The sequence below is a fragment of the Mesoplodon mirus genome (assembly GCF_964341445.2).
Source record: "Mesoplodon mirus genome assembly, chromosome: 3".
NCBI lineage: Eukaryota > Metazoa > Chordata > Mammalia > Artiodactyla > Ziphiidae > Mesoplodon > Mesoplodon mirus.
Window position 1 is genome coordinate 163997248 of NC_138978.1, and position 20488 is coordinate 164017735.

Below are 20488 nucleotides of genomic sequence, written 5' to 3' on the forward strand. Positions count from 1 at the left end.
ATAAAACTTTAAGAACAGTAATCTAAGTCATCCACCCCTTTCAGGATGGAAATGATCTCTACTTAAATAATTAAAAGAGTAGCACCAAGAGGTTAAAATACCTCCCTCCTAGTAAGAAAGGTAAAAATGTATCCTCTACCTGCCTTAGGAAAGAACGGATGTAAATTTGGAAAAAAAAAAAAAAAGTAGTCTGGATCTTTGAACAAACAGATGAACATAAATAAACATAACTATTTTTGTAATAGTTCCCCCAAAACTCCTATTACCTGAAATAATGAAGGCCTAAGCCATACAGAAAAGAGGAGCTATTTTTGACATTTTAGGAGGGAATGACCTACAGTCTTATCTGTGGAAATTTATAAAGGCCATACCCAGGAAAAAGAAAGAAATGGTTTCTATTATCATTATACTTTGTCTCTATCATATCTAAGAAGAGAATAAATAAAATATATCAAACTTCTTATTTGGGCCTAAACTTCACTCACAATTATATTCTCAAAGTTTGAACGTAGACTCTTCGTTTCCCATTGTTGAAACTTAAAATATGATGAACGGTTTTATTCACAGTATCACTCTTAAAGTTGAGGGCATTTTATCTCTGACTCAGAATATAAGGGAAAATAGTATTTACTTTTATTCTAAACATGTGTTTCTTAAGAATCATTTGTTTTTACAACACCACTGACTGTTTCTTACATAAATAATTCTTTTAAAGATATTGACCCGCTTCTTAAAAGTTAGTATAATATTTCAAGTATCTTCAAATGAACTAAGCTGGAGTTTACAAATCTTAGTATACAGCCAAAGAAAATCAGTTTTAGAAAAGACAATTTTAGAAAAATGATTCTGTCCATTCTGATTGTCCTAATTTAGTTTACTAGTTCACATTTACTTGTTTACACTGAATTAGTCTAAAAATTGTATATCTTTCAGGTTCGGGAATGAGAGAAATTTTTCTTTTTCTTTTTTTTTTTTAAACCTTTTTGCCTTGTATGATACTTCTTCTGAGCCTTCTTTTTCTTCAGGGAGAATGGTGACCATCACTGTCTTTGGCTACCTATTGTCCAATGCCTGAAAATAGCTGCTATATATATATATTTTTTGAATTTTATTTTATTTTTTTATTTTTTTTATTTTTTTGTAAGAGAAGTAAGCCTTTATTTCCTTGTTTCACAAATAAAGCCAGCTGAGTTGGCTGCTTTTTGGTGATTAGTCAAAGAGACCAAATCCCATGTCCTCGTCCGACTCCTCCGACTCTTCCTTTGCTTCAACCTTGGCTGGGGCTGCAGCGGTAGCAGCAGGAGCAGCAGTGCTGGCAGCTGCCACGGGGGCAGCAGCCACAAATGCAGATGGATCAGCCAAGAAGGCCTTGACCTTTTCAGCAAGTGGGAAGGTGTAATCAGTCTCCACAGACAAAGCCAGGACCCGCTTGTACCCACTGATGATAGAATGGGGTACGGATGCAACAGTTGGGTAACCAATCTGCAGACATATGCTGGCAACATTGCGGACACCCTCCAGGAAGCGAGAATGCAGAGTTTCCTCTGTGATGTCAAGTACTTCAGGGTTGTAGATGCTGCCATTGTCAAACACCTGCTGGATGACCAGCCCAAAGGAGAAGGGGGAGATGTTCAGCATGTTCAGCAACGTGGCTTCACTGGCTCCCACTTTGTCTCCAGTCTTAATCAGCTGCACGTCACTCAGGATTTCAATGGTGCCCCTGGAGATTTTAGTGGTGATGCCTAAAGCCTGGAAGAAGGAGGTCTTCTCAGGCCCCAGACCAGTGTTCTGGGCAGGCACAGTGACTTCGCATGGGGCTATGGCACCAGCACGGGCGGCAGCTGGCACCTTATTGGCCAGCAGCATGTCCCTGATCTCAGTGAGGTCCTCCTTGGTGAACACAAAGCCCACGTTCCCCCGGATGTGAGGCAACAGTTTCTCCAAAGCTGGGTTGTTTTCCAGATGCCCTCGGATGGCCTTACGCATCATTGTATTCTTGCCCATCAGTACCACGGCCTTCCCTCGGAGAGACATGCGGATCTGCTGCATCTGCTTGGAGCCCACATTGTCTGCTCCCACAATGAAGCATTTCGGATAATCATCCAGAAGTTGGATGAACTTAAGGAAGTAATTGGACTTCCAGGTCGCCCTGTCTTCCCTGGGCATCACTGCGGTGCGTCAGGGATTGCCACGAGGGTTTAAAGACGATGTCACTCACTCCAGGACGCCTGGCCTTGAATTTTATTTTTTTATACAGCAGTTTCTTATTAGTTATCCATGTTATACACATTAGTGTATATATGTCAATCCCAATCTCCCAATTCATCCCACCACCACCAACCCCCTGCCACTTTCCCCGCTTGGTGTCCATACGTTTGTTCTCTACATCTGTGTCTCTACTTCTGCCCTGCAAACTGGTTCATCCGTATGACTTTTCTAGCTTCCACATATATGCGTTAATATACAATATTTGTTTTTCTCTTTCTGACTTACTTCACTCTGTATAACAGTCTCTAGATCCATCCATGTCTCTACAAATGACCCAACATCGTTCCTTTTTATGGCTGAGTAATATTCCATTGTATATATGTACCACATCTTCTTTATCCATTCGTCTGTTGATGGGCATTTAGGTTGCTTCCATGACCTGGCTCTTGTAAACAGTGCTGCAATGAACACTGGGGTGCATGTGTCTTTTTGAATTATGCTTTTCTCTGGATATATGTCCAGTAGTGGGATTGCTGGGTCATATGCTAATTCTATTTTTTTTTTTTTGCGGTATGCGGGCCTCTCACTGTTGTGGCCTCTCCCGTTGCGGAGCACAGGCTCCGGACGCGCAGGCTCCGGATGCGCAGGCTCAGCGGCCATGGCCCACGGGCCCAGCCGCTCCGCGGCACATGGGATCCTCCCAGACCGGGGCACGAACCCGTATCCCCTGCATCGGCAGGCGGACTCTCAACCACTGCGCCACCAGGGAGGCCCGCTAATTCTATTTTTAGATTTTTAAGGAACCTCCGTACTGTTCTCCATAGTAGTTGTATCAATTTACATTCCCACCAGCAGTGCAAGAGGGTTCCCAGAGGGTTCCAAGAGAACCCAGAGGGTTCTCCACACCCTCTCCAGCATTTGCTGATTGTAGATTTTCTGATGATGCCCATTCTAACTGGTGTGAGGTGATACCTCATTGTGGTTTTGATTTGCATTCCTCTAATAATTAGTGATGTTGAGCAGCTTTTCATGTGCTTCTTGGCCATCTGTATGTCTTCTTTGGGGAAATGTCTATTTAGGTCTTCTGCCTATTTTTGGATTGGGTTGTTTGTTTTTTTTAATATTGAGCTGCATGAGCTGTTTATATATTTTGGAGATTCATCCTTTGTCCGTTGATTTGTTTGCAAATATTTTCTCCCATCCTGAGGGTTGTCTTTTCATCTTGTTTGTAGTTTCCTTTGCTTTGCAAAACCTTTTAAGTTTCATTAGGTCCCATTTGAGCTTTTTGTTATTTCCATTACTCTAGGAGGTGGATCAAAAAAGATCTTGCTGTGATTTATGTCAAAGAGTGTTCTTCCTATGTTTTCCTCTAAGAGTTTTATACTGTCCACTCTGACATTTAGGTCTCTAACCCATTCTGAGTTTATTTTTCTGTATGGTGTGACAGAGTGTTCTAATTTCATTCTTTTACATGTAGCTGTCCAGTTTTCCCAGCACCACTTACTGAAGAGGCTGTCTTTTCTCCATTGTATATCCTTGCCTCCTTTGTCATAGATTAGTTGACCATAGGTGCATGGGGTAATCTCTGGGCTTTCTACCCTGTTCCATTGATCTATATTTCTGTTGTTGTGCCAGTACCATATTGTCTTGATTACTGTAGCTTTGTAGTATAGTCTGAAGTCAGGGAGTCTGATTCCTCCAGCTCCGTTTTTTTCCCTCAAGACTGCTTTGGCTATTCAGGGTCTTCTGTGTCTCCATACAAATTTTAAGATTTTTTGTTCTAGTTCTGTAAAAAATGCCATTGGTAATTTGATTGCATTGAATCTGTAGATTGCTTTGGGTAGTATAGTCATTTTCACAATATTGATTCTTCCAATCCAAGAACATGGTATATCTCTCCATCTGTTTGTAACATCTTTAATTTCTTTCATCAGTGTCTTATAGTTTTCTGCATACAGGTCTTTTGTCTCCCAGGATAGGTTTATTCCAGGGATTTTATTCTTTTTGTTGCAGTGGTAAACGGGAGTCTTTCCTTAATTTCTCTTTCAGATTTTTCATCATTAGTGTATAGGAATGCAAGAAATTTCTGTGCATTAATTGTGTATCCTGCAACTTTACCAAATTCATTGATTAGCTCTAGTAGTTTTCTGGTGGCATCTTTAGGATTCTCTTTGTATAGTATCATGTCATCTGCAAATAGTGACAGTTTTACTTCTTCTTTTCCAATTTGTATTCCTATTATTTCTTTTTGTTCTCTGATTGCCATGGCTAGGACTTCCAAAACTATGTTGAATAACAGTGGTGAAAGTGGACATCCTTCTCTTGTTCCTGATCTTAGAGCAAATGCTTTCAGTTTTTCCTCATTGAGAATGATGTTTGCTGTGGGTTTGTTGTATATGGCTTCTGTTATGTTGAGGTAGGTTCCCTCTATGTCCACTTTCTGGAGAGTTTTTATCACAAATTGGTGTTGAATTCTGTCAAAAGCTTTTTCTGCATCTATTGAGATGATCAAGTGGTTTTTATTCTTCAATTTGTTAAAATGGTGTATCACATTGATTGATTTGCATATGTTGAAGAATCCTTGCATTCCTGGGGTAAATCTCACTTGATCATGGTGTATGATCCTTTTAATGTGTTGTTGGATTCTGTTTCCTAGTATCTGTTGAGGATTTTTGCATCTATATTCATCAGTGATATTGGTCTATAATTCTCTTTCTCTGTAGTATCTTTGTCTAGTTTTGGTATTAGGGGGATGGTGGCCTCATCGAATGAGTTTGGGAGTGTTCCTTCCTCTGCTTTGTTTTGGAAGAGTTTGGGAAGGATAGGTGTTAGCTCTTCTATAAAAGTTTGTTGGAGTTCACCTGTGAAGCCATCTGGTCCTGGGCTTTTGTTTGTTGGAAGATTTTTAATCACAGTTTCAGTTTCATTACTTGTGATTGGTCTGTTCATATTTTCTATTTCTTCCTGGCTCAGTCTTGGAAGGTTATACCTTTCTAAGAATTTGTCCATTTCTTCCAGGTTGTCCATTTTATTGCATAGAGTTGCTTGTAGTAGTCTCTTGGGATGCTTTGTATTTCTGCGGTGTCTGTTGCAACATCTCCTTTTTCATTTCTAATTTTATTGATTTGAGTCCTCTCCCTCTTTTTCGTGATGAGACTGGCTGATGGTTCATCCATTTTGTTTATCTTCTCAAAGAACCAGCTTTTAGTTTTATTGATCTTTGCTATTGTTTTCTTTGTTTCTATTTCATTTATTTCTGCTCTGATCTTTATGATTTCTTTCCTTCTACTAACTTTGGGTTTTGTTTGTTCTTCTTTCTGTAGTTCCTTTAGGTGTAAGGTTACATTGTTTATTTGAGATTTTTCCTGTTTCTTAAGGTAGGCTTGTATTGCTATAAACTTCCCTCTTAGAACTGCTTTTGCTGCATCCCATAGGTTTTGGATCATGGTGTTTTCGTTATAATTTGTCTCTAGGTATTTTCTGATTTCCTCTTTTATGTCTTCAGCGATATCTTGGTTATTTAGTAACGTATTGTTTAGTGTCCATGTGTTTGTGCTTTTTTCCACTGTAATTGATTTCTAATCTCATAGTGTTGTGGTCAGAAAAGATGCTTTATATGATTTCAATTTTCTTAAATTTACTGAGGCTTGATTTGTGACCCAAGATGTGATCTATCCTGGAGAATGTTCCATGTGCACTTGAGAAGTGTAATCTGCTGTTTTTGTTTCCTTATTAATTTTCTGTTTGGATGATCTGTCCATTGGTGTAAGTGAGGTGTTAAAGTCCCCCACTATTATTGTGTTATTGTTGATTTCCTCTTTCATAGCTGTTTGCATTTGCCTTATGTATTGAGGTGCTCCTATGTTGGGTGCATATATATTTGTAATTGTTATATCTTCTTCTTGGATTGATCCCTTGATCATTATGTAGTGTCCTTCCTTGTCTCTTGTAACATTCTTTATTTTAAAGTCTATTTTATCTGATATGAGTATTGCTACTCCAGCCTTCTTTTCATTTCCATTTGCATGGAATATCTTTTTCTAACCCCTCACTTTCAGTCTGTATGTGTCCCTAGGTCTGAAGTGGGTCTCTTGTAGACAGCATATATATGGGTCTTGTTTTTGTATCCATTCAGCGAGCCTGTGTCTTTTGGTTGGGGCATTTAATCCATTCACGTTTAAGGTAATTATAGATATGTATGTTCCTATTACCATTTTCTTAATTGTTTTGGGTCTGTTTTTGTAGGTCCTTTTCTTCTTTTGTGTTTCCCACTTAGAGAAGTTCCCTTAGCATTTATTGTAGAGCTGGTTTGGTGGTGCTGAATTCTCTTAGCTTTTGCTTGTCTGTAAAGCTTTTGATTTCTCCTTCGAATCTGAATGAGATCCTTGCAGGGTAGAGTAATCTTGGTTGCAGGTTCTTCCCTTTCATCACTTTAAATATATCATGCCACTCCCTTCTGGCTTGTAGAGTTTCTGCTGAGAAATCAGCTGTTAACCTTATGGGAGTTCCCTTGTATGTTATTTGTCATTTTTCCCTTGTTGCTTTTAATAATTTTTCTTTATCTTTAATTTTTGTCAATTTGATTACTATGTGTCTTGGCGTGTTTCTCCTTTGGTTTATCCTGACTGGGACTCTCTGTGCTTCCCGGACTTGGGTGGCTATTTCCTTTCCCATGTTAGGGAAGTTTTTGCCTATAGTCTCTTCAAATATTTTCTCAGGTCCTTTCTCTCTCTCTTTTCCTTCTGGGACCCCTATAATGCGAATGTTGTTGCGTTTAATGTTGTCCCAGAGGTCTCTTAGGCTGTCTTCATTTCCTTCCATTCTTTTTTCTTTATTCTGTTCCACGGCAGTGAATTCCACCATTCTGTCTTCCAGGTCACTTATCCGTTCTTCTGCTGCCTCAGTTAGTCTGCTATTGATTCCTTCTAGTGTAGTTTTCATTTCAGTTATTGCATTGTTCATCTCTGTTTGTTTGTTCTTTAATTCTTCTGGGTGTTCGTTCTTTAATTCTTCTTGGTCTTTGTTACACATTTCTTGCATCTTCTCGATCTTTGCCTCCATTCTTTTTCCAAGGTCCTGGATCATCTTCACTATCATTATTCTGAATTCTTTTTCTGGAAAGTTGCCTATCTCCACCTCATTTAGTTGTTTTTCTGGGGTTTTATCTTGTTCCTTCATCTGGTACATAGCCCTCTGTCTCTTCATCTTGCCTATCTCTCTGTGAATGTGGTTTTTGTTCCACAGGCTGCAGGATTGTAGTTCTTCTTGCTTCTGCTGTCTGCCCTCTGGTGGATTAGGCTATATAAGAGGCTTGTGCAAGTTTTATGATGGGAGAGAGTGGTGATGGGCAGAGCTCAGGAAAACTTTAATCTGCTTGTCTGCTGATGGGTGGGGCTGGGTTCCCTCCTTGTTGGTTGTTTGGCCTGAGGCGACCCAACACTGGAGCCTACCTGGCTTTTTGGTGGGGCTAATGGCGTACTCTGGGAGGGCTCACACCAAGGAGTACTTCCCAGAACTGCTGCCAGTTTCCTTGTCCTCATGGTGAGACACAGCCACCCTCGCCTCTGCAGGAGACCCTCCACCACTAGCAGGTAGGTCTTGTTCAGTCTCCTGTGGGGTCACTGCTCCTTCCCCTGTGTCCTGATGCGCATACTACTTTGTGTGTGCCCTCCAAGAGTGGAGTCTCTGTTTCTCCCAGTCCTGTCGAAGTCCTGCAGTCAAATCCCACTAGCCTTCAAAGTCTGATTCTCTAGGAATTCCTCCTCCCGTTGCCAGACCCCCAGGTTGGAAGCCTGACGTGGGGCTCAGAACCTTCACTCCAGTGGGTGGACTTCTGTGGTACAAGTGTTCTGCAGTTTGTGAGTCACCCACCCAGCAGTTATGGGATTTGATTTTATTGTGATTGCACCCCTGCTACCATCTCACTGTGGCTTCTCCTTTGTCTTTGGATGTGGGGTATCTTTTTTAGTGAGTTCCAGTGTCTTCCTGTCGATGATTGTTCAGCAGTTAAGTTGTGATTCCGGTGCTCTTGCCAGAGGGAGTGAGTGTGTATCCTTCTACTCCACCATCTTGAACCAATCTCTGGCTGGTATATATATATTTTTGGTCCAGTCTTATTTTGTTTGCAATGGGAGGGCTAGTCTTGTACCAGTTACTCCATCACAGCTGGTGTCAAAAGCCTCTTATTCTCTCTTATCCAAACTACTAATACAGTCTCTTCATTGGTGATATTCTGCCCCTTAAATCTATCCTTTACATAGTTACCAGAATATTTCTAAAATGCAATTATAATCATTTAAGGTACACCTCCGTGAGATTCCTCCAATAACAGACCTTTCTCTCGCACTATACTTATACATGGAATCATAATTAATCATAATTATTCATTTGTGCAACTAATTCCACATAAGTTAACAGCTTAACTTACCAGTCATTCTGAGACTTAAAGGCCTTCAGTTGCTCTCCTTTGCAGTGTTTTTCAAAGAAGTGATGGTATGTTTGTGTGTGCATGTGACAAGGGACATATCCCTCTGCTTCAACCAGAGCATAATTCAGAGTTTATCTGTTGTACAGGGCTTCTACATAAGCTTTTCTACAAAAGGCGTTGTTCTGCTAAAAGAGTGTTTTGAAACTAATGTCTTACAGAGCAAGTGCAATTTCCCTGATATAGTATACCAGGTTTTCCACAATCTGGCCACTGTATAAGTAACCAGCTTTAGATTTTACATAGTAGGAACACCAAATTGCTTGCATTTCCCTAAAATATTCCTTATGTTGTAGTTCAGTGCCTTTGCTTAGTTTGTTCTCTCAGCCTGAAATATTTTCCCTCACTTTCTTTTCTATTCTATACCTGCAAGGTAAACTCCTAACCATCCTATGGCTTAGGACAGGCATTGCTTCTTCCAGGAACCTTCCTTTCTATCATTTCCCTAAGGGAGGTTAAGGTACACTCCCTGAGGTTCCTCCAATAACAGATCTTTCTCTGGCAGTATACTTATACATGGAATCATAATTATTCATTTGTGCAACTAATTCCACATAAGTTAACAGCTTAACTTACCAGTCAATCTCCAAACCTTAAAATAGCTCCAACTCACAAATGAATAAATGAATATTTGATGGGTAGAGATGGGGGCCACTTTAGGCAAAGGAAATAACATAACATCAGCCAAGAAGTTGGTACGCATACTCTTTTTTTACTGTATTTGGAACCAGGAGTAGGCCAATTTAGCTAGAGCTTCTTAAGGAGGAGAAGTGGGAGAACACCAAAATATATTATAACTGCATGGGAAGGCTTTAATATCAGGCCATGAATAATTCAGGAAGCACTGGGAAACAATTCAAGTTTTTAGATCAGAGGAACAGTAGTCTTGTAATTGGTCTGTCTCCTTCCTACCTTTCCCTCTTCCAATATATCTTACAGATTAATATTCATAACACATAACTTTGATCCCCTTTCTTTCTTAAGCTTCCTTTGGTAATTGCCCATTGTCAATAGCATCTTAATGACAGAGACTACAGTGCTTTAGAATAAATGGACTTCTTTCTTTTATTCTATCCAGTTTACTTGTGCTATTTATCAAATGCCATTTTAAAATCATTTTTCCTGTTCCCACAACTAAATTTGGTACTGGGGAGAGGGGAAAGAATTGTGTCTTATTCTTTGTAACTCCTAACAGTGAATTCACATACAGGGGCACATTATGTATCTGCTGAATAACTTGAAAGCAGTTCTGAATGAAATATGCCATGGGTAGTTAACCCCAGGATAAATAACACTTGATTTTAGCTGTTTGCACAAAGCCTAACTGCTATTTTCATCAATATATCTGAGTGTAAATACTGTTTTCCAAAATCATGAAAAATATTTTAAAATATTTTGAAATTGCATTATTACTACCTTGCTGCCTTTACACTAGCATCAAGCTTTTAAAATTCCAAATACAGAAAGTAGAGTCTGACTGAAGAAAAAAGGAGCCACATTTACCATTTTAATGCCTTGTTATTGCCAAAAGAAAGGAACTCACAAATTCAGCTTTCTTTTGTATTTTTATACTGGCTGCACCCTGGAGAGTTCATGATTATCTTCTCTACCATTTCCCTCAACTCCTTAATCTCTAGTTTACTTGGCCTTATCTCTTGCAAGCAAAATGGAATTCAAGTGGCCTCCTACGTCCTCTTTGAACGGGTTGGTGCCAAGCCAGCTGGGGCCTATCCTGGCATCCGGACAGGGAAGTAAATTCATAACACATAAGCAATGTCTATTTGGCACAATTTGCATGAAGCAATTTACTGAATCAGTGAATCATTTCTCAAGGTGATACTCCTGGCACCTCTTTCAGCATTCTGCCCAGATCTACTCTTCTGTTACATTCCCATTTTGGTAACTAATATACTTAACACTCTTCCCATGTACATTGCCCAAGCAAACCTTTTCCCATTTCTGACAGGAAACATGCAGAGTTAAGAGAGAGCATTAAAAGATCCCACACAGTGAATACATGAGTGATACTAGACTAATATAATCCTCCCACATTCCAACAGTGCCTGGCTAAGGATTCAGTTTAAACCCTTACAGAACCCTCTTAATTGATCTTATTAATACAGCAATAAACACCCCTGTGATTAGCTGATTAAGGTTTAAGACAGCTTTTTAAGATAATTTTAGCAGGAAGTTCCTTAAACTCCTTGTTTCAAGGAATTCTAAACTGTTCAACGCAAAACTCCAAAGATAAGAGTTATATTCTTCAAGATAGTGTGGGTAGAAGGTAAAAAGAGTGACAGCGTATTCTGGTCCTTCCACACACACACAAAAAAGTATTTCTAAACTTTTCCTATCATGAAATTAACAGAATATTAAATAAAATTCAAGTAGCAGGTATAACAATGCCTTAACATTTTCTTATCCTAGAGATTTAATCCAGTTTCTCCAACTTATAGTGGTAGAACCTACCTGTCTCAGGGCATTAAACGCTGTGTAAACTTGTCATCCCTTACCTGGTCTATTGCAATAACATAACTCATCTATTTCCTTCTGATCCCTTTCACTCAATTTTCCACGTGATCAACAGAGTTACTTTTCTAAGAAGCAAATGTGATGATGTCATTGCCGTGTTACATACCTTTCCATGGTTCAAATAATTTCTAGAATAAAGTCCAAATTCCTTAGCATGGCCTTCAAGGCACTTTATTATTCAGCTCTTGCCAGCTATCATTTTTCCTCTTGCAAATTATATTCCAAGAATTCTGAACATTTTGCAGTTTGCCAAAGAGATATAAGATGTTCCTTGACTTTGTATCTTTATATATACATGGAATATCCTTCCCTTCCTTTCCTCCAGGTGAGCTTCTATTTGTCCCTAAAGACATGGCTCAATCACAAATTTATCTGTAGATACTTTTTTGGCATTCTCTACTTTAAACAATAACCCACCCCAGGCAATATCTTAGTTAATCTTTCCCTTGTGGTAATGTAATAATCTTTTTTAAAAAATTGTATTGAGGTGAAATTCACGTAACATAAAATTAACCACTGTGAAGTGAATAATTCAGTGACATTTAGTACATTCATGATGTTGTGCAACCACCACCTCTGTATCTAGTTCCAAACAGTTTAACTTTTAATTTACCTCAATGTGTTCCCAACAAACTGCATCTCTGCAACCACAATACTTTACACATAACAGATGCTCAATAAATAAAGATGGAATTTCATATTCAACAACGGAAAAGCATCTTATGGATTATTTTTCCCCTCTTTTATTATCCAGTCTTAGAAAAAATATGTAATTACACCTCTTGTTGTGGGAAGACTTATCACATAAAAAAGAAAAGATAGAAGGTTCGTCTCCTCTCAAACTTAAATTTAAAAAATGGATATTCAGGAATCAAAGTTTATAATTTGGCTTTTTCAAAATTTATTCAACAAATATTTGTTAGAATTTACTTATGTATCAGGAACTGTTCTAAGCACTGAGGGATATAGCACTGAAAAAAACAGACAATATCCCTGCCCTAAAAGCTTATATAAGAGAAAAGAGACAATAAACATAATAAATAAATTATATAGCATTTTAGAAGGTAGTAAATGCTATAGGGGAAAAAAAAATACAGCCAGGTAATTAGATCGGAAGTTCTGAATGGAGATACAGAGAGGGGTTGCAATTTTGAATAAGTTGTCAGAGTAGGGCTTATTGAGCAGGTGATATGCAACCAAAGAGTTGAAGGAGGTGAGAAAGTGAGTCATGCAAATATCTGAGGGAAAAGCCAAGGCTAAGGTCTTGAGGCAGGAACATGCTTGATGTGCTTAAAACAGTGATGAAGCCATATCCAAGTAGAGGTGTATAATGGACAGATGGATATATGAGTCTAGAGAATAGAGATTGTGTAGGCTTGAGATAAAAAATTAAGGTCATCAGCTTTAGAGAGTATTTGAAGTCATAAGATTGGATAAGATTCCTAAAGAAGTGAGGTCCACGGACTGAACTCTGTAGCACTCCCCTGTTGAGATTTGGAGAGTAGAAGAGAGATCTGCAAAGATGACTCAGAAGAAACTGCCAGAAAGACAGGAAGAAAACTAAGACAGCACAGTGTCATGGAAGCCAAGTGAAGAAAGTGGTTCTAGGAGAAGGAGTGAGTGATCAACTGCATTAAATGCCACTAACAGATTAAGTAAGACAAGAAGTGAGAACTGACCACTGAATTTAGCAATGTGGAGGTCACCAGTGCGTGAGCTTAACAAGAGCAATTTTCACAAGGTGGTATAGGTCAGAGTATGAATGAAGTAGGTTTAAGAGAGAATGAGAGGAGAAGAATTAGAGACAGTGAGTTTAGAAGTTTCCAGAATTTTTGCTGGTAAGGGAAGCAAAGAAAGGGGTGGTAACTGGCGGTAAAAGTGAGATTAATGCAGGCTCATTTTTTCTTTTAAGATGGGAGAAATAATAGCATGCTGATGGGAACGATCTAGCAGAGAGCAGAGAGTTGAAGATGTAAAGAGGTAAGGGAGAACTGCTATTGATACATCCTTGAATAGGCAAGAATGGGCACAAGGGGAGGGGCTGACAGTTGGATTGTAGGCAATCCAACCACAGTGAAAAGAGGGAAATCAGAGTAAAAGGAAATAGTTGTTGGTGGATGGGTAGACATGGTAAAAGAGTTCTCTTTTGACTGGCTGAATTTTCTCAGTGAAATAAGCAGCAAAGTAATCAGCTATAAGTGAGGGTAATAGACAAGGAATTATAATAGAAGAGGAAGCATGAAAAAATCATCTTAGAAATTATCCTGGATTGTACTACTCCAAGTGTGATGCAAGGTCCTGTGCTGTTCTTCAAACTGTTAATGGTCCACAATAAGCAAGTTAGCAACACAGAAATTGAGAATTGTGCCTGGTGTGATCAGTGGATTCATCTCATTGTACAGCACACTCTCTATGAACATGTACAATTTTTGTAATTCTATTCCTTCTTTCCCTATGTTATGATTATTATTGAACTGTAATTTCATTTTTGTTCAATCTAATAAAAAATTTGGACTTAGACTTTTGTCTTTTTAAAACTTCATTTTTCTTCACAATTCACATTATTGTATTTTATTGTTCATGATGAGGTAGGGAAAAACTTGGTCCTTTACCACGCATGAACTGAGAAGTACTAGTCCAGTAGAGTTGGAAAGTAATTGGACTAGGAAATGTTTTGTGATTGCCAAGCAGCATTAGAGGCTCACATGAGATTTGTAGTCATTAGTTTAAAGACTGTCAGCAGGGTGGAGTGATTTTCTCCAGACACATTATGCTGCATGGAAGCAGGGCAGGATAGATGAGGAGCAGGATTTAACTGACCTATCACATTGCCAAGTGAGTATGATGATGCAAAAAAAGGGCAAGGAAATAGTATGCAAATATGAAAATGACTGACCATGGAATGCAAGCTGGGAGAAGAGGGAAGAGAGGATATCAGAGGTATGAGGGGCAGAAAAGGTGACAGGATCAATGGCCCATAGGTCCCAAAGGATTGAAAAATTGTTGGAAAAAGGGATGAGCTAGAAAGATAGGAGGTCAGACAGTAAGATGCACACAATTGAGAATATTGAGAAGTTGTAGCAAAGAGGCAAGGTAGAGGAAAAGATTCTTGGAGGAGAGGAGTTCAAGGAACTTACAGCCAGTGTGTTGAAAGATTCATCTCTGCAGATATGGGAATCCTCACAAGTTAAGGCTGGAGTAGTGCTGGAAATAATGATAATGAACCAGAAGCTAAAATCAACAAGAAATGATGGGGGCCAGGGGTGGGGCTGGAAGATGACTACAACATGGGACTCAAGAGTCTGGGCTTTATAGGGAAAATGAGGGAGAATAGACAGGAAGCAGCCATGAAAGGAGAAGGATGCCTACTACAGGCAGCATGGTCTGAAGGCTGTGGGAAAAAAACAGCCATCACTTGACAGGACTTCACAGATGACAGTGTCCTCAGGAAAGCTACAGGTTCTCATGAGACCAGGAAGTTAAGGAACTGCTTCAGAAAAGGGGTGAAAGAAACAGCTGATTGGGTTGATGATGGACTGTGAGTTGCAGAGGGCATAGACAAAGGGTTTCAAGAGGTGGGAAAGGATGAGTGGAAGGCAGGGACAGAAAAGAGGATTTACAGAGCGATATGTAGATGAGAAAATGAGGGGTTACCCAGATGTCTAGGGCTACTCTTGATGGCTGGCATAAAAAGCGATAAAGTACAGAAGAAATTGTTTTAGAAATCATTCATCATGGACAGTTATTTTATGGGACTAAAGGGAGCCTAAGCCTGGATTACTCAATTGATCAGTAATATTTAATCCATGTATTATATCTTGGTTCTAGATAAGGAATGCTCTTGACCTTATGCTATCTATCTTTAGGCTATTTAATTTCTTACATTACTAATTGAATAAAATGTAGGTAAGGGCAAAAAGATGGCAGATGATATGTTCATATCACTCCTTATTAACAGCTCTGATAAAAGACTGCTGACAGAGTCAACTGGTTTAAATGCGCATGTTAAATTATCTGTCTATTCAAATTGGATAATTAGAAATATTCTACACTAATATTCACTCTACCAATTTTTATTATGTATCTACTTAATAGAAACAAAGCAACATGTACTATACTGTTCCAGAAAGGGCTCACCTTTATTGAATTATTTTAATAAAATTAAGTTTAATTATATTACAATACTGGAAAAGGGTCATGGGTAGGGAGATGGTAATAAAAGTAAGGGACATTTTTCAATGGTTGGAGAAAAAGAATAACAAAGTTCATAGAGGGCACATTAGCCAGGCCCTTGCAAGTAAGAATTGCCTATGAAAATAAAAGAAGAAACTGAAATTGCTTTATTGCTATGAACTTGCCTTTACGATGTTAAAGAATGCTGAGTAAGAGAAGAGATGCAAAAGAAAAGGGACAGAGGGGGAGGAGAGAGAGAAGAGAAAAGGGAGGTAGAGATCCACAGACTAGAATTAAGAAATGTGTTTTTTGCGCACTGCTTCCTCTGAACTAACTTTTCCAGAGGGATGGCTTATGAAATTGATATTCTACTTACAGCTTTCTAGTTATTTATATATATTTTTGGCAATTAATCTTTCTCCTTCATTGAATAAGATCTCTTCTTCTCCTTCCCTCCCATTATCCCTCTTCTTGTCAAGATCATACTAATTTTTTTATGTTGTGGAGCTCGGGAGTAGGATGGTTTTTTGGCCTTACCAAGTCAACTATCCAATACATCACCAATAAGCAAATGAATTATTTGGATGTGGAAGGATTTGTACACTATAATAATTTGAGGAGTAAAGTAGTAATAGTATATGATAAGTTCAAGGGTTTTTTCACTTAGAGGGACAGAAAGTTTACCTAGAACTAGATGTCTGTACTAATTACATTCTGTCTGCCTCTCCAGATTCTACTCTCTGCCCTTCTCTCCCTTGCTGTGCTTCAGGAAACAAATCTCTACAGAACACATCAAAAGCAATCTTTTCCTTTGGCTTCAAGTTAGGTTTGGCCAGTAGGTAACACTGGCAAGAAATCAGAAAGCAAGAAAGAGACCTGGTGTGTCGGTTGTCCCTTGCTTCCTCCCTGCTGGCCATTTTTGTTTTGGTAGAGGCTGTGTTCTTTCGTGTATAGCCATAGCAACTGTTATGCAGCCTTTTCATGCAACTACAGTTCTCTGGGTTCCAGAAACATTGCTCCCTTCCCTTGCCCTGAAGGTCTAGGGTGACAACTGCTTTCTGCTGTTGCCAGTTCATGGGTACTTTACCCCCTCTGATGAGTCCCCTATGCTGCCCATGCCTCTGTATAGTCCCTTCGTTAAACCTCTTTCAATTTATCTGCTGACTGTGCTATTTGTTACTTGCAAAGAGCTAGACTGATATAATTTCCCATAGCCTCTCTGGACCACTTGCAGGGCCAGGTCTACACAATCCAACCCATTCTCATTCCAAATTACTCAACTCAATATCTCTTTTACTATTCCTTAATGAAAATCCAGCCCTGTCTTGTTGACGTCACACCTTTGCGGCAGTCACATATCATCATGATGACATCAGCAGCCCCTGAGACCCACTTAGAGTGTATTCTTCATAAAGTCTCCATTTTCATAAATGCAACTCATCGAGATGCAAATAAAAACTAGATTATTTCAGGAATTTGGTCAGAAAAGGGAAGTAGCTTTTCTCATAATATCCACCTCACCTCCTTTTCCTTGTTGAGCAACACCAGCTGGCTGTCTGTGAGGATGCAGTACTTCCGCTCCCATGTTGTTGTGTCGGTGTAGGGTGACTGGCCACAAGACAGACGATGGGTAGGTGGCCCTTTCACATCTGTGTGACAAACACAAAAAACAAAAGTGACAAATCATTGCCGTGTTTGGTAAACTCGTAGTTCAAATGTAAGATTCTTCAAAATCAAAGTAAGGAGGTCTAAACATAAATCTAAATGGTAAACTGAAAACTTAAATTCCTCTGAAGAAAATAAAAAGTTATATACAGAGGGAAAATTTTGCCCCATAGTCTGTAGAAAAGAGGGCTGAGACACTAGGAAGAATTGTTAGTACAAACTTGACACAGTAATCACCACTGTGCATGCACTAAAATAATGGGAGGTCACTTCAGAGCAAAACTAGTATCATTCAAAAGAAAGAGATGGGCGTGACTCAGAGACAAGAACAAAAGATAGACAGTCTTTAGGAAGAAGATGATATTGCATGTACACTCAAGAGTGCTGTTGATCCAGTACTGAAGGAGTGAGTTATTGGCAGCCTATGTCTTCAAAATAACTTTATTTCTAGTCAGTTGTAAGATTTAGAAATGGTTAAACTACAGCATCATATTACCACTAGAGGCCAGTAAGATCTTAAAAACATAGAAGGCAATTTCCTCAAGGAAAGATCTAAACATATTACCATCATGTCTCTTAAAGGTGGAGGCACACAATATCAAAGTTAAATGTTTCAACTCTTCTAAACATCTCATTTCCTGTTACTTTAGTTTTTTTTCTTTTATTAAGGTATAATTGATGTGTAACATTATACTAGTTTCAAGTGTACAACTTAATGATTTAGTATTTGTATACACTGCAAAATAATGACCCCAATAAGTCAATTACCATCTGTCACCATAAAAAGTTACAAAAAAAATTTTTTTTCTTCTGATGAGAACTTTCTAAGATTTATTCTCTTGGTAACTTTCAAATATGCACTACAATATTATAATCACCATGCTACAGTTGACATCCCCATGACTTATAAGTGGAAATTTGTACCTCTTGAAACCTTTCACCCCCTCACCCACCCACCCCTTTCCTCTTGGAAATCACCATTCTGTTCTCTGAATCTCTGAGTTTTGTTTTGTTTGTTTGTTTTGGTTTTTAGATTCCACATATAAGTGAGGTCATACAGTATTAGTTTTCCTCTGTCTGATTTATTTCATTTAGCATAATACCCTCAAGGTCCATCCATGTTGTCGTAAATGACAAGATTTCATCTCTTTCAATGGCTGAGTAGTATTCTATTTATCCACCAATGGACACTTAGGTTGTTTCCATATCTTGGCTACTGTATGTATCTTTTCCAATTAGTGTTTTCATGTTCTTTGGATAAACACCCAGAAATGAAATTGTTGGATTGAATGGTAGTTCCATTTTAATTTTTTGAGGAACCTCTATATTGTTTTCCATAGTGGCTGCACCAATTTACATTCCCACCAACAGTGCATGAGGCTTCCGTTTTCTCTACATCCTTGCCAACACTTGTTATTTCTTGTCTTTTTGATAATAGCCATTCTAACAGGTGTGAGTGATATCTCATTGTGGTTTTGATTTGCATTTCCCTGATGATTAGGGAAGTTCAACACCTTATTATATACTTGTTGTCCATCTATATGTTTTCTTCGGAAAAATGTCTATTCAGATGCTCTGCCCATTTTTTAGTCAGACTGTTTTGGGTGTTTGTTTGTTTTGCTGAGTTGTATGAGTTCTTCATATATTTTGGATATTAACTCCTTATCAGATATATGATTTGCAAATATTTTCTCCAGTTCAGAAGGCTGCCATTTCATCTTGTTGATGGTTTCCTTTGCTGTACAGAAGTTTTTAGTTTGATATAGTCTTACTTGTTTATTTTTGCTTTTTTTACCTTTGCTTTAGGGGTCAGATCCAAAAAAATCACTTAAAAACTCTTTAATATGAACTGTTTGTTCATTTGGGCTGTTGAAAAACTTGGAACATATTTTAATCATAAGTACACATTAGATCCATTGAGTAAGGCTTTTATGACAGTTCAGTATATACTAAAAGTTCTTTAGCCATGAAGGACTAATTCCTCTCAGGATATACTGCAGGAAACAGTAAAATACATTACTCATTATTATTTAATTATTACACTAGAGGAGCACCTCAAACTGAAGAAATTAGAAAACAAACACCCATGAGTGCAGGAGAGTTGTAAATAATTAATAAGCACATTTTACCTATTAGGTGAGACTCTTCATTACTATTACTTTCTAAGGACTTTTAGTCTTTTTATCACAGGATGATAGGTATTCCTGGTATTGACTGACTTCAAGGAAATTCAAATGATTTCCTAGATTTTTTATGCTATAATTATTCAAATATGCATACCTATAGCTGGAGATCTGTAGAAAGTAAAGAAGTTAGTACTTAGGGCATTAGGTATATGTCTCTCTTCTTGCATCCCCTTATGTGCTCAATATTCTCTTCAGTACTCCTTCTGGCTTAACTTCTTTGCTCTCTAAAAGTCTATCTAAACTTGTTGCTCTGCTCGCTTGGGGAACTTATCAACTACCCTCCAAAATAACTCAAAATTCAATAACTAATAACATTACCAGGGCTTGGCTTGACATGTTACTAATTCTTAGAAGTTCACTGTTTTTCCTTTTTCCCCTTGTTTTTCCGCTTCCATCTCCTCTGAACCTCGCACAACCAGTACATGCTGCGTCAATAGCTTCTCCATTCTACGCCAACTCTCTCTTCCCTACCCTTAACTCTTTTTTTTTTTTTTTTTTTTTTTGCGGTACACGGGCCTCTCATTGTTGTGGCCTCTCCCATTGTGGACACAGGCTCCAGACGCGCAGGCTCAGCAGCCATGGCTCACGGGCCCAGCCGCTCCGCGGCACGTGGGATCTTCCCGGACCGGGGCACGAACCTGTGTCCCCTGCATCGTCAGGCAGACTCCCAACCACTGCGCCACCAGGGAATCCCCCTTAACTCTTTTATTTCAAGCATTTAAATTAATTTAAAGTTTTCTTTATATTTCAATTTCTCCTAAAATTATCACAAAAAGCTTTAAAAGAACTGACTCAATCATTTTTGACACATAAAAGATTCTTGCCTGAACTTAAAAGCCATGTCAAAGCTGATTTTCTTCACATGATTTGGATAAACAAATGGGTTAGATTTTTACCACAATGTAGGCCTATTTTTAGAGTAAAATACGAAGACCACTTCAACAGAGAGGGATGCACCTACTTTATGTAGAAATGTGGTGGTTTTGTGGCCTAGACAAGTTTTCATTCAAATGACTAACCTTCTTATGTAAGTTGGCCATGGGTGACCTAAACTGCCCCCTGCAATTTAATCTGAATAGTAATCTTATGATCCACACTGAGCAAGAAGACATTGACAGATTCTGTCCATAAAATTATAATATAGGAAACTGTATTACAGCAGGAAGCCCAGTTTTCCTGACAAAATATAAATCTGCATCAGCACTGAATTTAAGAAAACCTAAATTATCTTCCCTGTGTC

At 38.6% G+C, this 20488-nt stretch overlaps 2 protein-coding genes across 10 annotated transcripts in view; both read right to left on the reverse strand.

Moving 5' to 3' along the window:
• Positions 1–20488, reverse strand: part of RASAL2 (RAS protein activator like 2) — a gene marked incomplete at its 5' end in the record, with an annotated part of 387226 nt that overhangs the window by 186757 nt on the left and 179981 nt on the right. For all 9 annotated transcript variants that reach the window (XM_082612733.1, XM_082612736.1, XM_082612732.1 and 6 more), the window contains one exon: positions 16919–17046. In XM_082612733.1, the coding sequence (XP_082468859.1) occupies positions 16919–17046 (128 nt within the window). The remainder of the gene's footprint in view (positions 1–16918; positions 17047–20488) is intronic.
• LOC309800478 (large ribosomal subunit protein uL10) lies at positions 1120–2247 on the reverse strand. Its single transcript, XM_082614604.1, has one exon. The coding sequence runs from the start codon at positions 2164–2166 to the stop codon at positions 1210–1212; it is 957 nt and encodes a 318-aa protein (XP_082470730.1). The 5' UTR covers positions 2167–2247; the 3' UTR covers positions 1120–1209.